Consider the following 21,274-nt stretch of genomic DNA (forward strand, 5'->3'; position numbering starts at 1 on the left):
ATAATGATAATATTCATATGTGTATATATACAGGAAATAAGGCACGTTCGACGTTACATTAATTAATGGGCGAGCATGCGTTGCTCGGCTGTCCGATATTACATCTCTTATTTCGTTTACCATCCTCGATTCGTACGATATGCAACATCCTTACCAAATGTAGAAAATGTCATATAATATATATATATATATATTTATAATATACGTATCTTCTATCTGTATAAACGTTCTCGTTGAATTCCATTCGTCCGTTCATCAGCATTGTCGATCAACTTTTTTTTACATCGTCTTAAATCTATATTTATATTCATATATATATGTATACGTATTCCCTCTGATTTGCTCGATCATTGATAGGATCTGTGATTCTCGATCTCGTTCAGTAGTTCATCGAGGGGGGAACATTTGATAATCGATTCGCAAAGTGGCGCAAACATTTTCGAAATCGATCGAACGCTCGTTGCCATTCGGGTCCATCGATTATCCGTTGTTTGTTCCTTACATCCCGTCTGCGTTCGTGCTCGAACTTCGAATTATGGAATATTTAAATACGCGACACGATCGTGCCGTTGTTTGAATGGCAATCGGTCCATGATCTCGGATCGATGTACTTTCTTCGTTCTATGAGCTTTCGAAAGAGGATGGGTCCGATGATCTTTGATGGAATCGATCGCGTTTGCATCAGAATACATGTATTGTTCAATGTTCCTCGTAGTATTCTACGATTTCGTTGGCACGCATAGACACCTAGAAATTGCGCTCTTTCATGGAATCTCGATTAACCCTTCGGCGTCGCCGGTAACGTCTTTTTTATATGTCCTAAATATATAAAATAATGTATGATATGTTCGTAGGATGTTTCTATGTAAAAGAGATATGAGTTCCTTTTGGAATGAATATGTAACTTCGCTGTATGTAATAGAAGTAAATCGGAATCTTTAAGACGCCAAAGGGTTTCAGACGAATCTCAGAGAACTCACGGCACACTGATTTACTCTCGCACATGCACTCGGAAAACTTACATTAGGCGGTATCTAAACTGGCATCAAGATACTTTACACGAATGTACAAAAGTCTTTTTCCTACACCGTAATCGGAATGTGTCCACCGTACTTAGGTGTACTCGTTCGTTCCTCTTGTTTTCTCAACGCTATCTATCAGCTAAATTAATTAGAGGGAGAAGAATTTGGAACCGTTGGCTCGCGTCCAAATTGGAATGTGAGATGCTACAAGCGCCGAGGAGCGAAGGGCCATTCACGAATCGTCGATTAGTGACTTTGATTGCCTCGATACATTCGAACAATTCGTCAATTATATACAATGGGAGAATTTTTCGATCCAGGAAGAATCTTTGGAAGAAGTAAAATTTTTTCAAATATCGATTTGTAACTTGCACAAGCAGTTATACGTGATATGTTTGGTATATAAAACATTAAGACATCAGATTTAATTATAATGATCCAATTGGTTTCCCTCGAATGGACTCTTATCTATAATCAACGATTCGTTTTTGAAACTGAAGTACCACGTCTTTTCTGACTTAACTCGTTAGAATCGTTCGATTGAAATAACTCCTACACGAAAGGGACGATCAAGCCTCGCGCAGAGATCGGCGCGACGCGCTCATCCGTTCTAAATGAAATAAACGTACCAACCTCTCTTTCGAACCACGCTTTCCGCTCTCATTGACGCGGATAGACTGCAATTTTTTATACAAAATGAAACATGTCAGGAGTCATTTTAATAAAGATTCCCTTTGATCGATTAAACGTGATATGCATTTTGTCATTGATGATGATTTTAAAAATTTGCAGTCAAATCGTTACAATATAAAATCGCAGATTCACGTCTACTGACAGAGGATATTCCTAAGTACTCGGATAAAATGTATGTAAAAAACGGTGAACTACCAAATGTTAAAAATTGTGATCATAAGATGTAAAAATAGCATTACTTAAAGTTAACATTATCAGGAAGGGATGTCAATTTTTCAATGCCAGCGGAAAGCGTCCCTCGATACTAGATCGCTCTTCCCTCATTGTGCACCGGTTACAGCTTATCCAAGGAACACGATTCCTCTCTCGATCCCCTTTAAAACGTTTCTATTGCACTTCGTCCGTCTTAACAGTTAGAGATTGCAGCCGACGTTGGTACGTGTTTCTTTTCTCCGTTCTCTCCCTAACGAATTCTCCGGTCTGCGTTCCTCACGCCCAATAGATCGTCCCGAGGCGCCCTGGGCCTCAATCCACGGCGTCTATCTGCCGAAACGAGTCTTCGCGACGGAGTAACGTTGAACGGACACCCAAACCCCGGCACGGTCGAACGACCTGCCGAGGCTCTTCGACTGACGACGCGAAAAGGCGCGATATCACAGCTTCGACGGGTCGTAGTTTTCGAACGACCACCTTTGCCTCGCCGCCGTCGGGGAACACTCCTCCATCACCAAACGTTGCTTACTCTCTGTTATCGCCAGACACTTGTCGCTGCTACCGTGTCTGATCTGCTTCGTCTGGAAATAAAACCATGATTAATATTAATTTCACTAATGGAGAATGTTCGGTTCGTACAGAATCCGTTCGATAAACGTGAAAGAGCGTCTAATGGCAATTATACTGAACTCTTTATTTTAACGAAGTTAACTTCTAAATTGGCAAACATGCGCTGAAATTCGGAATTGTTTATAACGAGCGTCGTACCTGTGGATTATAAATCCATTGCTGATTCCCTTTGCTGCCGTGACAAGGATAGAGGATCACGTCGGTACCGCTGTAATCCAAGCACGACTCGTCTCGGCGGATCTCACCGGTCTTGCTCAACATCCAGTACTGTGACAAACGATCAAGATTAATGCTCGTGGATTTTGACCTACAACGTTTGCCTGTGACCGATGATTCTGACAGCCGCAGCCACGCATCCGTCGAAATCTACCGGGGACGTGCCAAACGAGCCGAATAATCGTACGAAAAATTGTCGTGGTCATAAATACACGTAGTTATTAATCTAAAGGAACTGAGTGGACTCGTTTTTGGTGACATCGGTGAAATTTTTTTGAAAATTGTCGCAAGAACAGTGATTTAGAGAATGTCTGACTTATGACTGATTTGTATCACTTGGGCTTATATTTTTACTGATTATTCGATGCGATCTCCAGATTCATGGAAAGTGGATCATTTTTTTCTTTAATTTAGGTTCATTTTAATGTCTGAAGTGCTTTTAACTGTAAAGAAAGGAGCAATGTCCGGATATCTTGTACTACTTTTTGTTTTCGATCCTTAGACGAATGAACTCAGCTTTCTTCGACAGTGTAAAAATTGTGTAACTAATTCATTTATTATGACGTCGAAATATTTATTTCTTACGAACGAATGCAACCAGTTTTAACAGACGGAGCAACTTTATAATCTGAACAGCAAAAGGATTGTTCATTGAGAAAAAGTTTCCGGGAGCGATTAAAATTTTCCAAGTTCCGCACGCACCGAGTAGCGAAACTTTTCTATGGAAATGACGAAAGACTTCGTCAAATCACTTAAACAGTTTAGCGAATTCAAATTTTCATTTGTAATAGCTAGTTAATCTTTTTATGTACCTTGGGAAGTTATTAAAATTTCATCAAACTTCATGGAATATTAATATAATCTTAAGCTGTCTTGTATAGAATTTCATTCGCCCGTGATTTTAATTAATAATAAAATAATTGCATAAGAGAGATCCTGGAATAACTAAATAAAATTGGTTCGCATATAATTATCTTCGAAATCATATTCAGAGGAAATACAGAATAATTCAACTAATATTTGTCGGTACGTGGAAGCGCTTCATTTTGACGAAGAAGCGAGTTCAGTAACGAAATTCTATCAAGATTGGATTTCTGTGATAATGAATGTCGATCATCGATAATGTGGCCCAGTGGTTTCAGAAATTGCTCCGATCTGTCTGTAGATGACAATCGAATCTGAGATTGTCTCATGAAATCGTGGCTGCTCGTTACGAGAATAAATTTTGTTAAGCCTTTATTTGTATATTTCAAAACAGTAATAAATTAGGTCTTTCGCAGAATGATAAGGTGATTGCGTGATTTGATGTTAAAGAAAAATCGATTAACGATTGTACAGTGAAATGCAATTCTAATAGGAATTCTGAAATGATTTGATACTCCGATAATTACAACGCGAGGTATTAGCTTTTTATATTTAATGGACGATATTTGATCAATTTCACAGAGTTAATAACGCAAAATTAATTGTACCGTAAAATGAATAACTTGGGAATTCAGTAAAATCTTATCAGTTTACGAGCTTTTGAATGTAACAGAGGACTCGTTAACATCGCAAAGGGTCAGGGAAAAACGTTGGCATATTCAAATCGTTACACGGTTGTAACCACGCTGTCAGAACCATCGTTGTCGAAAATTCAAAGGTTTTCATCCCCTGTCGTGCAACGATAGACTCGAGAGCGGCGGGGATTCGGGATAATGAAAAGCGAGGATTAACGCCATGCACCAGTTACCGCGTGTTAACAACCAAGCATTAGTACTATCTATATCCGTCTGAACGGAACGTGGAACGTATCAGGCCATTGTAAGCCAGCTCTAGGGACAGGTACCTGCGACGATAATTTCGGTAATTTCCCGCCCCAACGACTTCCGTTACGCAAAAATATCACCGTACCCCGAAACGATTTGCATCCTCTCTCGAATCTTGCAAATTAATAATGTCCCCTGTAATCGACGACTTCTCCCATGTTCTCGCAAAATGCAACTTTTATTTGGATACGCAAAAAATTCAATGGTCAGCTAAATACTACCTTAGTCCGCGACGCTAAATTCATAAATAAATATTAATAATTCCATCGATTATTGTACAAGTCGATAAAAATATGAAACTTGTAAAGCGACTAAATCGGGAATCGAAATTATAGCGTGATCTAAAAACGAATGAGCTGTCAACTGATTTCAGAATTAGCCACTATAAAATTATCAGAAATTGGTTGGCTTTAATCGTATTCAGTTAGTAACTTAGTTTCGCTTGATCATAATCTACTTTTCATGTGTCAATTGTACATTACGAAGTCCCTGGTAACAACTGTTTAAATTAAACAAATTTTCTGCAATTAATAATTCGATTAATTAAATCGATCATCTAATTAAAAGACCTGTACCGATTAAACTTCTACTAATTCGTATTTATATCAGTCCGATATTATATCCGAACTGCGACGTATACTCCCCGATATTGTAGCGCACATACGAAAATTTATCCGAGCAAGCATATTCGTTTAATTAATTGAAACTCCTTTCTCGGTACCCCTCATTAATAAATTTAATTCATTAGTATGCAATTTCGCGAATTCTCTATCTTGACTCCTTTGCACAATATTTCTCCGCGATCATAATTCCCTCATTTGCTATTCTCAGCCCCCTGCCAACGTTAATTCGGGATTCTACTAATTCAATCGCCCACCGTCCTCCACCCCATTTATATTTCCAATTTCGTAATAATTTTATTTCAATAAAACGAATTCATTATATTATATAAAAGTAATTCAATTAGGAGATTTAATCTCTGTTGTGTCGTCAAATTACAAAACTCATTTGATAAATATATACAGAATATTCTGTCACGTGGTACGAAGGCACGACGAATCATCAAAGTCGAAAACATCAATAAACATTGAATAGGGAAATGGGCTGCGCCGGACAAAGAGAGACAGCGAGCCCGTCTGTTGAGAACGTAATTACCATGAAACCGCGGTTTAATCGCTAGGGCAAATCGCTAAATTAAAGCGGTGCTTTATAGGAGTCAAGCGAGCGGCGACTGATTGTGTTTTTGATTGCCGCGGCTGTTAAACTAGCCCTGGGCTACGATTTAGGCACCTTTGTTACGAAACGACGTTTGGGATGTACGCGTGATTTTCGTCTATTCTGATCCGACATAGAAATCATTGTTCCTGAGTGAATCTCTGCTTCTTTAATCATTTTTCATCTATACGAGCGTGCGCAGTAAAGATAGAAATATGCTATATTATTATATTTATAGAAAAACTGAATACAAATAAGTATAGTATACGTAACAAAAATCAGTATACTTGATTAATACGTTTTAAGTAATGAACACCGAAGCGAGCGGTGTTGATGAAATCGGTGTTAAAAGACACATCATAGTCGAGTGAACTAGCTCTTATCTAACGGGCGTTACACACAGCTTGCGTATACAGTGGTTGCTGCGAAGTGGAAGATTAATTCGAGACGATGGCACGCGAAGCTAAAAATGATGACAGCAGATAGCCGAGAGAAAGTTAGTTTGGCTCCTCACTCGAGGAGAGACAGTGGTAACAGAGAGAGAGATAGAGAGAGAGAGAGAGAGAGAGAGAGAGAGAGGAAGTCGAAGATTGATGGGCAGCTGCGCCAGATTAGCGACGTTACTAATTGCAGCGAAATGGGTCGAGCTTAGCACCGAGTTAGCGTGCAAGTTAAATGGTATACGCGTTGTCGGTTAATGGTCCCTTTTTATTCCTACGCGATATACTTGTTCCGGACAGATTATCGCGGGACCATCGCTCGTTCGACTTATCCCATCAGAGAAATTCGTGAACAGTTCACACGTACTCAATGGAAACTTCGGTGATGCGCGACGATGTACAGTAAATTGGAAAACAGGCTTTAAATTTCGTTGAGGAGTTTACGTTTTGTTATATTTTTTTTACATTGAAAGGAAGGGGACAGGGAACAAAAACATGTAGAGGAAATAATTTGTAATTTCTTGTTATTATGTAATCACACAGCAGCGAATGGAAAATCAGTGATTATGTACAAGCGGGTACAATTAAATGTTGCATGACAATCCCTGTAATATTTCTTCATTATAAGTCACGGAACCGTTATCGCTCGTAATACGCGTCCAGTGCATGAACAGATTATTAAAACGCTCCCAATAAAAAAATAAAATCGGAAAACAAACTAACGTACTATAAATAATATTTACGATTACTCTGTAACAACAATATGTTCTCGCCGTAATTCATATTGAATAAAATTTTCATACATTCTGTTTAATTTGGGAGAAATAAGGAACGAAATTGTTATTTATTATTGCACTTTATTTCATTTGTTCTATCTCGTTAACGTGCTACGAGCAAGTAGATTAAATACCCCATCACCATCAAGGATCCAGCATGGGAAAATAAATTCGCCAATTTTAAACTTAGGATAAAATAACGTAACAGGCGATTAGAGTACCACGTGCCCCGCAATTATCTTAGAACTGCTATTTTCGTTCATTCCAGCGAATTTTGAATACCTGATTGCCGCCCTGGCGGTGACAGGGATATAAACCCACTGGCTGGTGCAGGTCTTCGGGTTTTCCTGGCGAGTCTATACATATGCTGCTAACGAGGTGCCTAATCTGCAGCGAGAGCAACAAATTTCCAAACGATTACCACCGATTTCTCTAACAGTTAACCGAGAGAACGAATCGTCTCGTTCATCCTATCTTACGCTTAACGTTGCACCTGTTCAGTGCTTATATCGTGACGAGATGAAAGAAGCCGCACGAATATTCACAGAAGCCTAGAAGTATGACTGACAATGAGCATGCAGGATACGGTGTTAAAGGGTTAGCGTCGTTTTTGAAACGAAAAATCGATTTTCTTTCGTGTCGATCGAATCAGAGAATTAAGAGATGACGGAAAGGTAATGGAAACATCTGTAAAAGAAGGTCGAGTTTTCGTTTCGAACAAAATGAGCACACGAGAACAAGCTGACAGCGAAATAAAGGACTGAAATAAGTCTGCCATGGATTCGGTCGTGTCTCCGTCTCTATTTGTACCTGATTTCCGCCCTGTCGATGGCAGGGGTAAAGTCCAGCTGGTTTGTGCAAGTCTGCCTTGCGTGCCGGTGAATCCAGACAGGTGTTACCGCCTTCTCCAAGATTACGAACCTGTTCATTAGTTAGCGCAATCACGTCACGCATTAGTACCGTTAGATTCGATACGTTTGTTAAATATCTCGGTTGGGCGAACAGCGAGAAAAAGTTTGTTGCACCAGGATAGGGTGCTTCTTTCTTTTTAGACAGACAGGACCGTGAATCAATTTCGAAACTGTGATAAACGTGAAAAATCGAGCGAAAATATTCTCATAAGCAAAAATATTTTTCGTTCAGGAAATGATTTCCCATCAAAAATATTTTCGCAAAACGTTATTTCTCTCCGTGTTCGCGCACCGGCAGCTAATACTTAAAGCCAGCAAGTTTTTTGCAGCACTTCCGCGGCTAGAAAAATAAAAACGCGCAAATCAGTGGAGGGCGAAGTTGTAATTGGATTAAAACGCTCGTAAAATCTTCCAATGGCCGGGAAATATTTTTTTCCTGTACAGTTGCACGTATTTTCCTCTCCTGGTGTTCCATGGGCATGGGTGCTAAATATCTTCCAATTTTATGGTGATACATTGGACGCAGCAGGGATCTCAATTACGCGGAATAGTGATTACAAAGTTACCTTGATTAAATACAAGGCGTTAAAATAATTAGATGGTACACAAGATGTAATTTTTCAAATCGTTCTTTTCCTCGTTTCAAGTCTCTTTGAGCATTCAGAAAGCTGGGAGCATTTGCTTTAACTTTAAACCGAGCCCACTGATTCCATCAATTAAGATCCCGCGAACGAAACGCGTATCAACTCGTCGCTGACTCGTCTTCAGCCCGTCGCATCGACCGCAGAACAGTTGCACAGTGCGCGAACGAAAAGAGCAGACTGGGCAACAGAGAGCGACTCTCTTCCATTTTTCAGCCAGACGGCAACAAATCGAAAATGAGCCGAGCTCCGGTTTTGTTCGCGAAAATAGACCCATCCGTGCACGTATGTCGAACACACACACATACGCCCTGATACATACGAGTACGTATACACAATACGTATGTGACGCGCATACATAATACGTCTCCATATGTATCCATAATACGCGGATGCGTGTGTATACGCGATGCAGGTACGAACACGAGGGGAGTATGTGGGACATACTCTTTGGTGTTTGCACGCGTGTGGTGGAGGAGGCTACGTGCACGGACGCGGCCCCGGGTGTGCATGTACGCGTCTTCATGCAACGGGTGCATTCAGTCACGGAGCCCGGTCAGCAGTCCTGATTTCGCTGCATGCAAGAATTCTGTGGTCGTTGCAGTTTCAACGCGAGCGAGCGAGCATCTTCATCCCCTTTCATCCTTTTCGTCGGTCGGTCGTCGTCGTCTCCGACGATGGCGGCTGGCTAGAATAAAAACTACTGATTTATTGGCGACGTTCGGCCGGCTCCGATAAAATTCCGCAACGTCCTGTCTTCCTGCTTTATCAGGGAGGAGTTCTCGGAGGCTCCTTTCTTTCACGAGTGATTTTCTTTCTGAAGGGCTCGTTTATAAACGAGAGTGCACCGAACTAAATAATTAATAGACGGATTTTTCTGACAAGTAAGACTGGCTGTCAATTTAAAAAATGAGACACGACGAGACGGTAGATCTCGTCGTTTGCGAAGTGATTATTATGCGAGTCGATCGAGTGTCGCGAAAGTTAAATCGAAATACATTTTACAGCTGCGCTCAGTTCTAATAAAATCCTGAAATCAGGTTCGTACGTCCTGTAGACTTCAGGGATATGTACAATCGAGGGCATAACTTTGAACAGAATTTTTCTGGTTGCTGTTCCACGGCACTCGTAAATTGGCCAGCACCGACATTTATCAAATTCGCGGGAGGGGGAGATTTACGCGGACTCAAAAATTCGTATGCGAAACTTAAATATGAAGCATAAATCCACGTATCTCTTTATTTTCCAGACGAGACGGCGTGATTTAACCGGACCTCGGGAAAGAAAAAACATTAAACAGAAATAAAACAAGGCCGGCTGGAAGACTGCTGGTATATTGCAAAAACGTACGTTCCACGGAGGCGGCGCGGATGAAATTGTTATTTCGCATGCAGCGCGAACTGCATTCCAAAACGCGGTCCGCGCGAAATGCTTCTTCGCGAAAATGTCCGGCAATCCTTTACGCGCTTCTCCTTTTTCCACCGCCGCCACAACCACCACCTCTTCGTTCTTCTTCCACTGTTTACCCGGCCGTAAGAATTTCTCCAACGAACGGCGTCAAGAAAAAAATATGGCAAAATGCATTCCGGCTTCGAACAGACGGTCGAAACCCAAGAAACCTATTTGTCGATCTATACGATTTCTATGATATCTCTCGATGCATAAATGTACAAAGTATGTGAAATGATATGAATAATTGATTTCTACTCGATCTTGTTGGAAGAACGTCAGAAGAAAGCCTGTTTAAATCGCAAGAGATTGAGGCATCTTTCTGGAACGTCAATCAATCACGGTTCGAAAGCATTGATCTTCTCACTATGCTGTAACAGGGTAATTGCTACGCAGATTTCACGTATCAATCATCTGAAACACCATCGATTCCGTTGCCTCATGTTTTATTCATCTCTCATTTTTGTACGTAAAAAGGAACATCGCATCTTTGTGTCTCAGATAATTATTCGATTTACGTACGTACAGAGGAGGATGATTAATCGTATAAATTCATAAAGACGAAGACGCAGAAGTTTGATATCGAGGAATAAGGCCGACCGACGAAAGTTTCCAACGAAGCCGGGGGAACTTTCGGGAAACATTACTCAGCGCCGTTTCATTTTCCGTGTTTACTCTCAAACGAGTTTTTAAGTTTCGCGAGGTAAACGCGTGACCCTGTCGCTGACGCAGCGCGTTCGCGCAACGGGAAATTGAAGCGGAAAATTATGACCGGACCGGAAAGGCGAAACCCGGATCGTATTTCTGATTTCAAAGATTATTCCACTAACTCATCGGCCGGCAAAAAATTTATGAAACACGGGCACGAAACGTTTCACATTCAACTGCATTCGCCGTTTCGAAAATCGAGAAAGAATTGTTCGAAAAATTTACAATTTCTGCTCTATTAACCGGCAACCTGACAGACTGCAGATTATTATCACACGAATTTTAACTTTTGTCCAGTAGATTTTCTCTTAACATTTCTCGCGCGTCTGACTTCCTCACGAATGCATAAAGTACAGTAATTAGGTAGCCGAAACAGGACACGCGTAGATATAGGAGTAAATCGTGAAATATCCGGGTTGCGTGACACCGCAATTTATTTACGTAAAAGCAGAAAGTCTTTAATCCGACGTTAGATAGCGTGACTTTATCGTGGATCTACGAACGTACACGGGGAAAGAACTAAAACTACTGCGAGTATCCATGAGATTACGAGATAGCAGGATCGACTTTCTGTCGACCAATATTTGCACAATACACTGTCACTTAGACCTGTTAGATGCCCGACACAGATTTCAGAGAAACAGTTCTGAAGAAAATGTATTTAATACGCGACAGAATAAATTTCATTTACTTTTCCATAAGGAATCGCATCGCCGAGCAGAAAATCATATATTCCACGAGATCGAAAACAGATACGAGGTTCGGTAGCTGTTTGATAACAGAGGGCAACCCGGAGCATGCGAGTAGCATTGATCAAATACGTTTCCCAGTAGAAAGGCAGAGAGAGAGAGGGAATGTACTGACCCATAGGAGAAGCGAGCCATGAGATTATCGGTAACGAGCGCGACAAGCCACGACAATCGTTTCGCAATTACGAATGCAGGGAAACAGAGGGGACGGTGGCGTCGTAACGCGTCGTATATAAATCGAGACGTGATTGATCGCCCTCACCCCCCCTTTTTCCTCCGCTTCCCGTCCTTCGCGTGGAAACTGAATTAATGCACTGTCAATCCTGCAAAGCGAATCCCGTGGTTTCCGCCATCCTACGTCTTCGGTACACAAAACCGGACGTCCAGTTACTAGTATCTATGCGATTCGAACATTGTTTGCCTTGGAATTGTATTTGGAAACAGTTCCAGATAATACAGATGTCTGACAATAGATAGATCACTGCTACTTCTGCCTTTTCTCCCAGGCGTATGACCATAGATCGACTAGTATCACTTAAATCTCTTTTCTTATCATATACATTGATGCACTTATTGTTCCTGCCTAACGTAATGAAAACAGCGACTTGTAGACTAATAATGAACACATTCAATGTACATTTGTAAGAATGCTGTACCTATACCATGAAATTAAAGAAAAATAAAACCAGATAACGCCTCTTAGCAGTTTCTACAATACCGTCTATCTTGTCAAACAGTTTACTCCTAGCTTGAGCGGTTCGAAGTACAAATGGCCGGGAGTTATAAGCTTTCAGAGGCGACTTTAATTGGCAAATCGAAATCGAACATTGAGAGAGAGAGAGGCAACGGAACTGGCGAAACGTCTCCGCCTGGAGCAACACTCGATTCGCCCTCTATTATCCGCTCGATGACTACCACCGACACGGTGTAAACCAAGAATTCAACAAGTCGATCGATTTCCGATGATCGGAAGTCCTCGCTTCGATCCCGGCAGCGATTGTTTCTCGATCGAACGCATTGTTTTCAACGTCGCCACTTTGACATCTGTCGTTCTCCGCGATTGAACTTCTTCTATTATGCATAATTCGAGGCGACGTTTGCGATACGCGAAGCCACGATTTTATTCATTCATTACGTGTTAGACGGTGGTGAGGAGATCTCGATTAGTAGTAGCGAGTAGAGGTGAAAAAACACTCTCGCAACACTCGACGCTTGCTCGCATCTGTGAACGCTCACACGTCAGAAGACCGTAACACGGTTTTCGTGAGAAAAGGGAAAAGGGAAAGGGAGAAAAAAAGAGAACGTTCTCTCCGGTCCATTTATTCGTCGGCTCTCCCGCGAAAGAAGAGCGGAGCCTCCGAGTAACTCAACACCTTGATGGATCAAAGTAACGTGTTCGTTAAAGTAACGAGTGGCTCCGTCGATTCCGTCTCCTGCTGCTGTTGCTGCTGCTGCTTGGAAGCCTGGAAAAGAGGAGATACCGCACGCACAAGCGCAAATCCTTACCTCGCCGGAAGCTACTGCCTCGCCGGGTATGAACAGTTCCGGGTAAACGTTGTCGAGATACCATTTGAACGATTTGCAGCCGAGCTTCTTTCTCAGCGCCTTCCGATCCGATACGTCCCCGTAGTTACCCTGCGAAAATTGCGAATCGTCAACCCGGAAATTCGAGACAACGGCGGGAAGGGAGAGTGTCGGGGGATCTTCAAATCGTTTCCGAGAGCAGATTTCGAGACTGAGAAAAGGGCAGGGAACGCAAATGTATAAAACGTGAGAGGAAGTAGAAGAAACGAGGAACGAGGAATGTGCGGGTTACGTTTATTAACAAAATAATTCACGTACATACACAATTTTCAAAGATACGATTCGTCTTTTAAACGCGTCGTCGAACATGTAACGCAGTGTCAATAAGCTGAGCCTTCGAGCGAAGCCCATTCTGGCGCGAGGACGTGCTGCTGGAAAGTCGCGAATAAAAGTAGTAGCTTTACGTCGGGGTATATGTGGACAACGATTTACTTTTATCCGATCGTTCCACACGCTCGAACGCATTTTGCTTGGTCACGGGACAAGCTGCCAGGACGGAGGATAGATCGCGGGGAATGAAAGAAGCGTCCGAGGAAACGGCAGGACACGCGAGCGATCTTTAAGAGTGCTTTACGCGTTTATAGCTCGGTTTTTATGACGAGTCTCGGTTCCACGGTGCTCTCCATCATTGAGCCCAGCCATCGTCCGTTCCTTATCGCGACACTAGACCCAGCACGCGCTCTGACACGACCAATAAAATCTCACGTAAACAGAAAAACAAGTTTCCCGGTTATAAGAGGACGCCTGAATAATTCAGTCCTTATACCAGTTTCTCGACATGATTTTATAAATAAATAAAACTAGATCGATGCGTTCTCAGAGAACGTCGAATTAAGTTAAACTCTTAAACTAGACGAGCTCTATTGTTGAACGACGTTGAATGAAATGCAAAAAAAATCGATTTTTTTTAAATTTCACACTGGTAAGGCCCCTTAATGACACTTTTATCGTTCGTGTCACGGAACGAAGCGGCGAGGAATTAAGTGAACGGTGTAAAAGATGGAAAGCTTGGTTTCCTGACTGCGAAAATACAATCCACGACTGTTTTAATGGTCCATGGAAGGGTGGCACGATCGTTGAATAGCTCGGTAATAACAGGCGGAGAATTATTGCCTGGGATTAAAAGGTTTCCAGCTCTTTTCATAATTGTGAGATTACAAGAGAGATTAGAAGAAATTTGTCCGCGTAATTGTTCGAGGTCTCGTGGATCGTTACAATTGGATGGTTCACGAGTCACGAGAGGACGAGTCCATAGAATTTTAGTTCCGGACGATTCTATTCTGTACGCGAAAAATCACGAGGTACACATACGTTTCAATGAAAAACTGCACGATCGGAAAAACAAATACAAAGGAAATAAATTCATGCAGACATTCACAGAGATTGACGTAAACTCTTATTTCTGAGACAGCTCTGAACGATTAATTGAGTAAAATCTGACGATCCATGAGACGAGAGAAGACGGAAGTAACGTCTGATGCTGCGGAAAAAGGTAACTAAGCCTGAGTAGCGCGAGTACTCACCTTGTCGTGACCTATCCTCTGGTAATAGTACTTGGCGTACTCATCCAACCACACTTCGCTCAGCCTTATGCTGTTCCTCTTGAGCACGTTCACGCCGCTGCGCCACTTGTACGGCGAACGTTTCCGGAAGATGTGGCCCACGTGCGAGCATGGCACGATTTCCAGGGTGCCTGGAAGCACACCACCGCACCGGCGTGAAATTTCGTTCTAGCCCCGCACGGAAAACGGCTGATTGCGACCGTGGGAGGCGGGGGTGTGAGGAAACAAGTTTATTTCGCTACAAGGCGAGCCACGACTGCCCCTGTTTCCAGGATTTAAGTTCCTTCCGGGGTTTTTCTCCCTCCCCAGTGGAGAAGTGAACAGGGGCAAACGTGATTGGATGCCCCGAGAGATTCGACACGTTACGTGAATCAAATCGAGATTCGAATTTGCTAATTACTACTTTTTTTTTATAAATTCGTCGTATTTAATGTTTAAAAGATTTATTTTAATTTCTCATTGAGTTTCCGAATGAACTGGGACGATGAAATTATTTAATCATTTGCGAATACGACAAATGTTTTTCATCTGATTAATATGTATAATAATTTTCCTGTCAGCTGATTTGCGGGTAGGATGGTGGCGTTGAAATTGCACGTACCTCCGCACATCCACGTCTTGAAAGAGAGCTCGAGATTCTCGCCGCCCCAAATATCGAAACCGCTGTCGTACGTGCCGAGGCGTTCGAAGAAAGCCCGATCTATCGAGAACAGGCCTCCGGCCATCGTCGGTGACCAGACAGGCTCCGCTGGATTCTTGTGCCTCTTTTTCTCCCGTTCCGGTACCGCGTGCCAGTTGAACTGATACAGAAATCAAAGGTCGACGTCGAGAAATTGCGACGATCGCAAAATGTTTCCCGACCACGCGACGAGCATACAAATAGCTAATTTCTTAACGTATACGAGATTTCTAGACTTCGGTACAAATAAAAACAGTTCAGCTCAAACACGTTCACTGACAAGTATCGGTGAAATCTTTATAAAAGACTATGTCTGACCATAGCGGTACCTTGACTACTGACAAGTCCGCCTGTGTAATGCACATGTTCGTACTACTTCGTTTAAGATTTCTTCAATCATGAACTGTCTTTCTTCAATGAAATTATTTGTATAAATGAAAATCTGTGCCGAATCGTATAAAAGCGTAACTATTGGAGTTTGAATTCCAGCGAGTCTAGCAGCACCGTGAACAGAATTCTAAACCTGGAACAGCTTGCGAGGTTCCGCTGGCGCAAACCTCCCGAGAATAATTTTACGAATTTTACTCGCGATTAACCGATCGAGGCACAGCGGCGATGTACATAGCGAGCGGTTACCGCGAAGCAAAAGGGAATTTCGCTTACCTGCAGATTCCAATCGAACCCGCCTACGTTCACACCGCCGGAATCCCTCCAGTGATATTCGAGAGTGGTGTCGTCGATAACATCGATCACGGGGCAAACGACTGTCGTCGGATCGCGGGCGATTCGATCGAGCAACGGCTCCAGCCAGCCCTCGGTGCACTCGCAGTGGCTATCCAAATATGTGAGCACCGGGGCTTTTGCGGCCACTGCGCCGAGCAAACGAGCCCTGATAAGACCCTCGCGTTTTTGCGCCCTGATTATCTGTACCTTCGGGTAGTTCATCATGTAGTCTTCCAGTTGACGCTGCAGATGCGCTGCAACACCATCAATTCGATTATAGTGCAGAATACAGAATTACCAGAGCGCTGCAGGATTAAAATATACAGAATTATTATACGGTTTGCTCTGATGATTAATAATTGCTGTTTAAATATTTTTCATTCAACAGGTAAAATGAATATTTAATCATCACACGAATAAATTATAAGAAATGAAATACTGCACTCAATTAAAATCATTTATTAATATCGCAGACATTTTGCAGTTCCGTATCTTTGATCGATGATGACTAAAGTCTGTTCTTTCGATTCGAGCGTTTATGGATTCCGCAGGATACCGCAGTCATGTAAATAAAATCTGACAACAAATAATTCGCCGATCATAAAATATGATTAACAATTAATGCTGTCTGTCCCCTCGCACCATTAATGCTTTGAAATCCGCGAAGCCCATTTCCTACTTGCAACAATCGGATTCATCGTTTATCAACTCGTCGCACGGTTCGACGAGAGCGTACACGGAAGCGGGAAAAGCGGCTCGGGAGAGTACACATCCTGCGGAAATAGCAGGGCTCGTGCGGTGGAAGGAAGCGAGGGAGGAGACAATCGATCTTCCGTCAAAGTTTCCTTCACGTCGAAAAACGGGCGTCGGGCGCAGGCAAATTTTTCGCCACCGCCACGTCGCATCCTATCAGAACGCCAGGGAGGGAGAGAGATGGGGAGATATCAACATCTAGGGATCATTGACATGCATCAACCTGTCGGTATTTTCCGAGTACACGCGCGCAACTAGTCGACGCCAGTTTTTCGCTACTACATGCATTGCCGTTCGACGGTACGCGGTTCACCTCCTATTTTTTTTTTATATGTATAAGAGGAATCATTATTGTTGAATGTATTAGACTGGAATTATATTCGTTTTGAGATAGTTTTCAAGTGTATGATATCTCTTGAAACAAATTCCAGGATGCAATCCTGGTTTTCTTTCGCACGTTTCATCTATTGATTTGAGCTCCTGAGATAGAAACTGATATCGAGTCACACTCGACATAGGAGTGCAAAGGCTTAATGAAAGGTCAAATGCATTTTCCAAGACAGCATCGAATGGAACTTGTTAATGGTTTTATTAGAGAATCGAGCCAGCGTGTACCGCATTCGACGTTGAACCGATCGTTAGAGTTAAGGATCACAGAGATGGATCGCTATTAATCGATCCGTCGTGAGGCCACCGTACACTGTGCCCGATAACGAATCACCCGTGGCTCTGAATAAACCAGAATAGGTGTACGGTTACTCGGACAAGCAGCTAGGTACAGCGATGAATCATGGTCCTAGTTTAACCATTAAATTGATTTATATGATTTACTAGGTTGCTGCATATAAAATGTATTTCAAATTCTAACAATAACGATTACTTACGCATGTCAGAGTAGTCGTCGACCAAGATGATTTCCTGTATGAGATGTTCTGGCGATCTGTCCAGCACGGAATGAACCGTCCTCAGCAGTACCGACCAGGCTTCATTGTGAAAGCAGATTATCACCGCTGTGGGTGGAAGCTCTTTCAAATATTTTCCAGGTTCTTTACACCTGAAACAAAGTAAAACAGAATTCACATATATAAAACGTATTTGACGATTTCGTATTTTATATAAAACAGAACCAGGGGCAGACATTTTAATTAGAAGTGTAAAATCATTCTTTACTGTGAAATTCTTAGCCGGATCATTGAACGGGAAATAAGATTAACTGCGACAACCTTTTCGATATCGAGGGAGGATTTACAAGTAAATATTCCGATCAAGCATAAATCCGAATTGCCGCGTTAATATCTTAATCCCATTATCGGCCGGAAAATACGGATTACGGGTAAGAGATACCCGCGGGAAGATAAGGGTAGGCGAAATACGATAATGCGATTAGAAATCGCTATGTTGCCAGAATAAGAGGCCACGAGGTGTATACACGTTTCCTAAGGTTCCTTTAGAGCGCTTTCATACAATCACGATTCTCGTGTGCGGTTCACTCCGCGAATCATGAGTATAGCTTGGGACAATGATTCCTGGCCAACTTCGGCTAGTATTGATTTTCCCTAAGACCAAATTAAAAAAGATTAGTAAATCTGTGTCTTATTCTTTCAGTGCATCGATTCTGTTGGACTTTGACATTTCAAAATGAAACAAATGTCACACTATCAGCGATAAACCTAGCACGTTTAATGAATTCTGCAAACGATTAATTTTAACCATCGCGAAGAGCATGTATTTGATCGCAATTATTTATCGTTCTCATCTGCCTCTCTCTCCTCAATCACTCTTTTACTTCGTTTATTAAACAAATAACTCTTTATCGTTTCCATTTGTGCATCACGAAATATTCTTATTTATTAAACAAATGGCTGTTTCAATTCATTTTATTTTACGTTCAAATGCGAAACGTAAATTACGTATTTAAATGCGATCGCAAAGGTAATATGTCACGTCTGTAAATGTCTATAGTATTTACGTCTATGTGAGTAAAATAATGTTCCGTCAACATGGGCGTGTTCCACAGTTCTCCCCTATCTGTCTATCTATCGCCACAATCCCACCGTTCTCCTATTTAATCCGCGGATTATCCGACCACGTCGTGACACGAGTGCTTGTTGAAAGAGACGACGCAACCGTTTCAATTAGTTCATCAGTACAACATCCTGATCCAACCTGCTGCATGATACCATAATAGTCGCAAAAGCGAGGAGTTTCGACTGTGAGACTCCGAGCCGCACTTATTTCCCCGCGTCGCTTGTAAAAGAATGCGTGCACGCACGAACCCGGGTTAATTTACGACGGTCTCTGCACGCGACCGTTCTCACGTGACCAGATAAAACAAAAATTACTCTCGTGTCGCGGTCACCAGCCGCTCCGAGCGGTTGCGTGCTCAGAATTTGACAATTTTCATTTTAAGATATCTAGTTGCGAATGTATTTAAAGTCACAGTTGATGGAGCAATTTTGGAAGCTGTTATTTTTTCCCCCTGTGCTCGAGTAATTAGGGAACGTGCAAATAATGATCAGTGAAGTACCTTTCAAAAGGTAATAATAAACGGTGCACGCTTTTCTATTATATTACAATATTATTAAATACATTGTGAATTTAATTATGCCGATACGAGTAACAATATTGTGTCTAATATTTTAAACAATCTTCATGTCAGGTTCAGTAATCTTTGTGTAAAACAAGTAATACAGATTTTAGTTGAACGGATAGCAGAGTCTGAAAACCAAGGAACAGAAATGTATTGGTCGCGGAAAGTATTGAATAATCGGGATAAAGAGAAAAGTAAGATATCTTTTAGCTAAACATACACAGACGTGAAATGCGCGTGTGAAAAAAAAAAATAACGAATTGGGCAAACATTCCAATGAAAAGCAATTTCCTCGCATCGTGCGTTCCAATTAAATTCCACAACGAAGGTATCAAGGTAGAAACATTTTTTGCCCACCGTTCACTCGTTCCACTTTTGCTCTTTTTTTCAAAGCAAAATCCAGGAAGAACAAACAACATCTTTCGTTCGTTCTTTCGGTCGAGCAAAATTCCTATTTCGAGCGATGCGCTCGTTTATGAATAAAGTAATAAAAGTGAGAAACTTATAATATTTAAATAGCGGAAGCTTTCTAAATACTCTTTTAAAACGATATCATAATTTTATAACAATCCCAATTCCGTTGTAATGAATTGCCGTGCGGCTTCGGACGGTGTACGCATTTATCTCTCGAAATATAAACAACAGGAAGAAACTGATGGGAGGAACAATTTATGAGAGCAGTGGAACATTTGTTAAAAATCCCGTCCGCGTACTCCCAGCGAGTAACGGCACGATAAACGGCCAATAAATTCTTTGTATCAGATCAAGCTTTCAATGACGAGTCATCAAAAACGGCGTGAGATTATTGATTCCGATCAACGGACCTCACCGAGCCGTGCCAGGATAATTCAAAATACGAACGTTCTATTTGCTCCACGTCCATAAATATCGTTCCTGATTTATATTGCACAATTCCATTTATATTTAGGAACGTTGAACGTCGCTGATATCACATGGAAAAATAACAATAGAGATAATTACCTTTGATGAAACATTGAACGCGTGATTTCACGAAAACAATTTAATTGAATCAAAGCATGAATATTAAAAACGGTGTTGTCAATTGAACGAATGCGATACATCTTAATTTCAAATTCTGAGAACTGGAAGTCGTTTGAGGAATTGAGAGAAAATTAAAAGGGGGAAAAAGGAGCACCGAGTCGTTAATAATTTTTGCGTTCTCCCGCTGTTCAATTCGAAGAGGAAGCTCGATCGTCGCCACGGTAAACTTTCGTTAAAATTTGGTAAATGAATCAGAGTTACGGTACAGTGGCGAGGCCGTTTCTCTCGGTGGTGTACGCGCGTTGCTTGATTGTTTCGTTACGAATTCGTTTGTACTCCTGCCGGTAGCACACGCGAAAAAAAACCAAATGAACCGTCGAGCCTGCGAACTTTAATCATTATACTTTGTTAAACAGTCAACGTCAATCGCAGCCCCGATTAGAACGGCTAGAAAATTGTTTTCCCAAATTAATCTACATTTTCCCTTATATTTCGAATCCAGTCAATCGTAGCATAAAAAACTTGTTATATCGTTTATTATGAACTTATGAGTGTTACAGTATTAAAAATGTATCGCTGTTATTTTATTCCATAAGCGATATCGATCGTCGAGTATCGATCTTGATGAAAATAATTAAACGATTTTTGGAAGCAATAATTTATTCGTTCATCAGCTAGAGGAACAATTGGGAATGAATTATTGAACGTACAAACAGTAGAAATTTCCACGTGAAATATTTCACGAGGGATACAGAGCCTAAGTCAAATCGACGAGTTTCTCGGTGGAACGGCGTTGATGGCGAAAGCCCTGGTAGCTTAATTCTGAAAGCGGCCACGATGGATTGTGTTTACCAGTAATGAGTAAACATGCTCGGTGTCGCCATCGCCGTCGCTAAATGCCCGGGTACTA

The 21,274-nt window shown here is 41.7% G+C and overlaps 1 protein-coding gene across 6 annotated transcripts in view; it reads right to left on the bottom strand.

Annotated features, from left to right (window-relative positions):
- Positions 1-6: 6 nt before the first annotated feature.
- Pgant9 (polypeptide N-acetylgalactosaminyltransferase 9) overlaps positions 7-21,274 on the bottom strand; it is a 207,685-nt gene continuing 186,417 nt past the window's right edge. For 5 of the 6 annotated variants that reach the window (XM_026813839.1, XM_026813840.1, XM_026813838.1 and 2 more), the window contains 8 exons: positions 17,657-17,826; positions 15,960-16,273; positions 15,219-15,417; positions 14,579-14,748; positions 12,978-13,106; positions 7,824-7,934; positions 2,697-2,825; positions 7-2,509 (listed from right to left, as the gene is read on the bottom strand). In XM_026813839.1, coding sequence (XP_026669640.1) covers positions 2,369-2,509; positions 2,697-2,825; positions 7,824-7,934; positions 12,978-13,106; positions 14,579-14,748; positions 15,219-15,417; positions 15,960-16,273; positions 17,657-17,826 — 1,363 coding nt within the window. In that variant the 3' untranslated portion in view covers positions 7-2,368. Of the gene's footprint in view, positions 2,510-2,696; positions 2,826-7,295; positions 7,401-7,823; positions 7,935-12,977; positions 13,107-14,578; positions 14,749-15,218; positions 15,418-15,959; positions 16,274-17,656; positions 17,827-21,274 lie in introns of all 6 variants that reach the window. The other variant, XM_026813842.1, reaches the window with a different exon arrangement.

This window comes from Ceratina calcarata, unplaced genomic scaffold, assembly GCF_001652005.2.
Source record: "Ceratina calcarata isolate Rehan_Ccalc_2016 unplaced genomic scaffold, ASM165200v1 scaffold351.2, whole genome shotgun sequence".
Classification (NCBI taxonomy): Eukaryota; Metazoa; Arthropoda; class Insecta; order Hymenoptera; family Apidae; genus Ceratina; species Ceratina calcarata.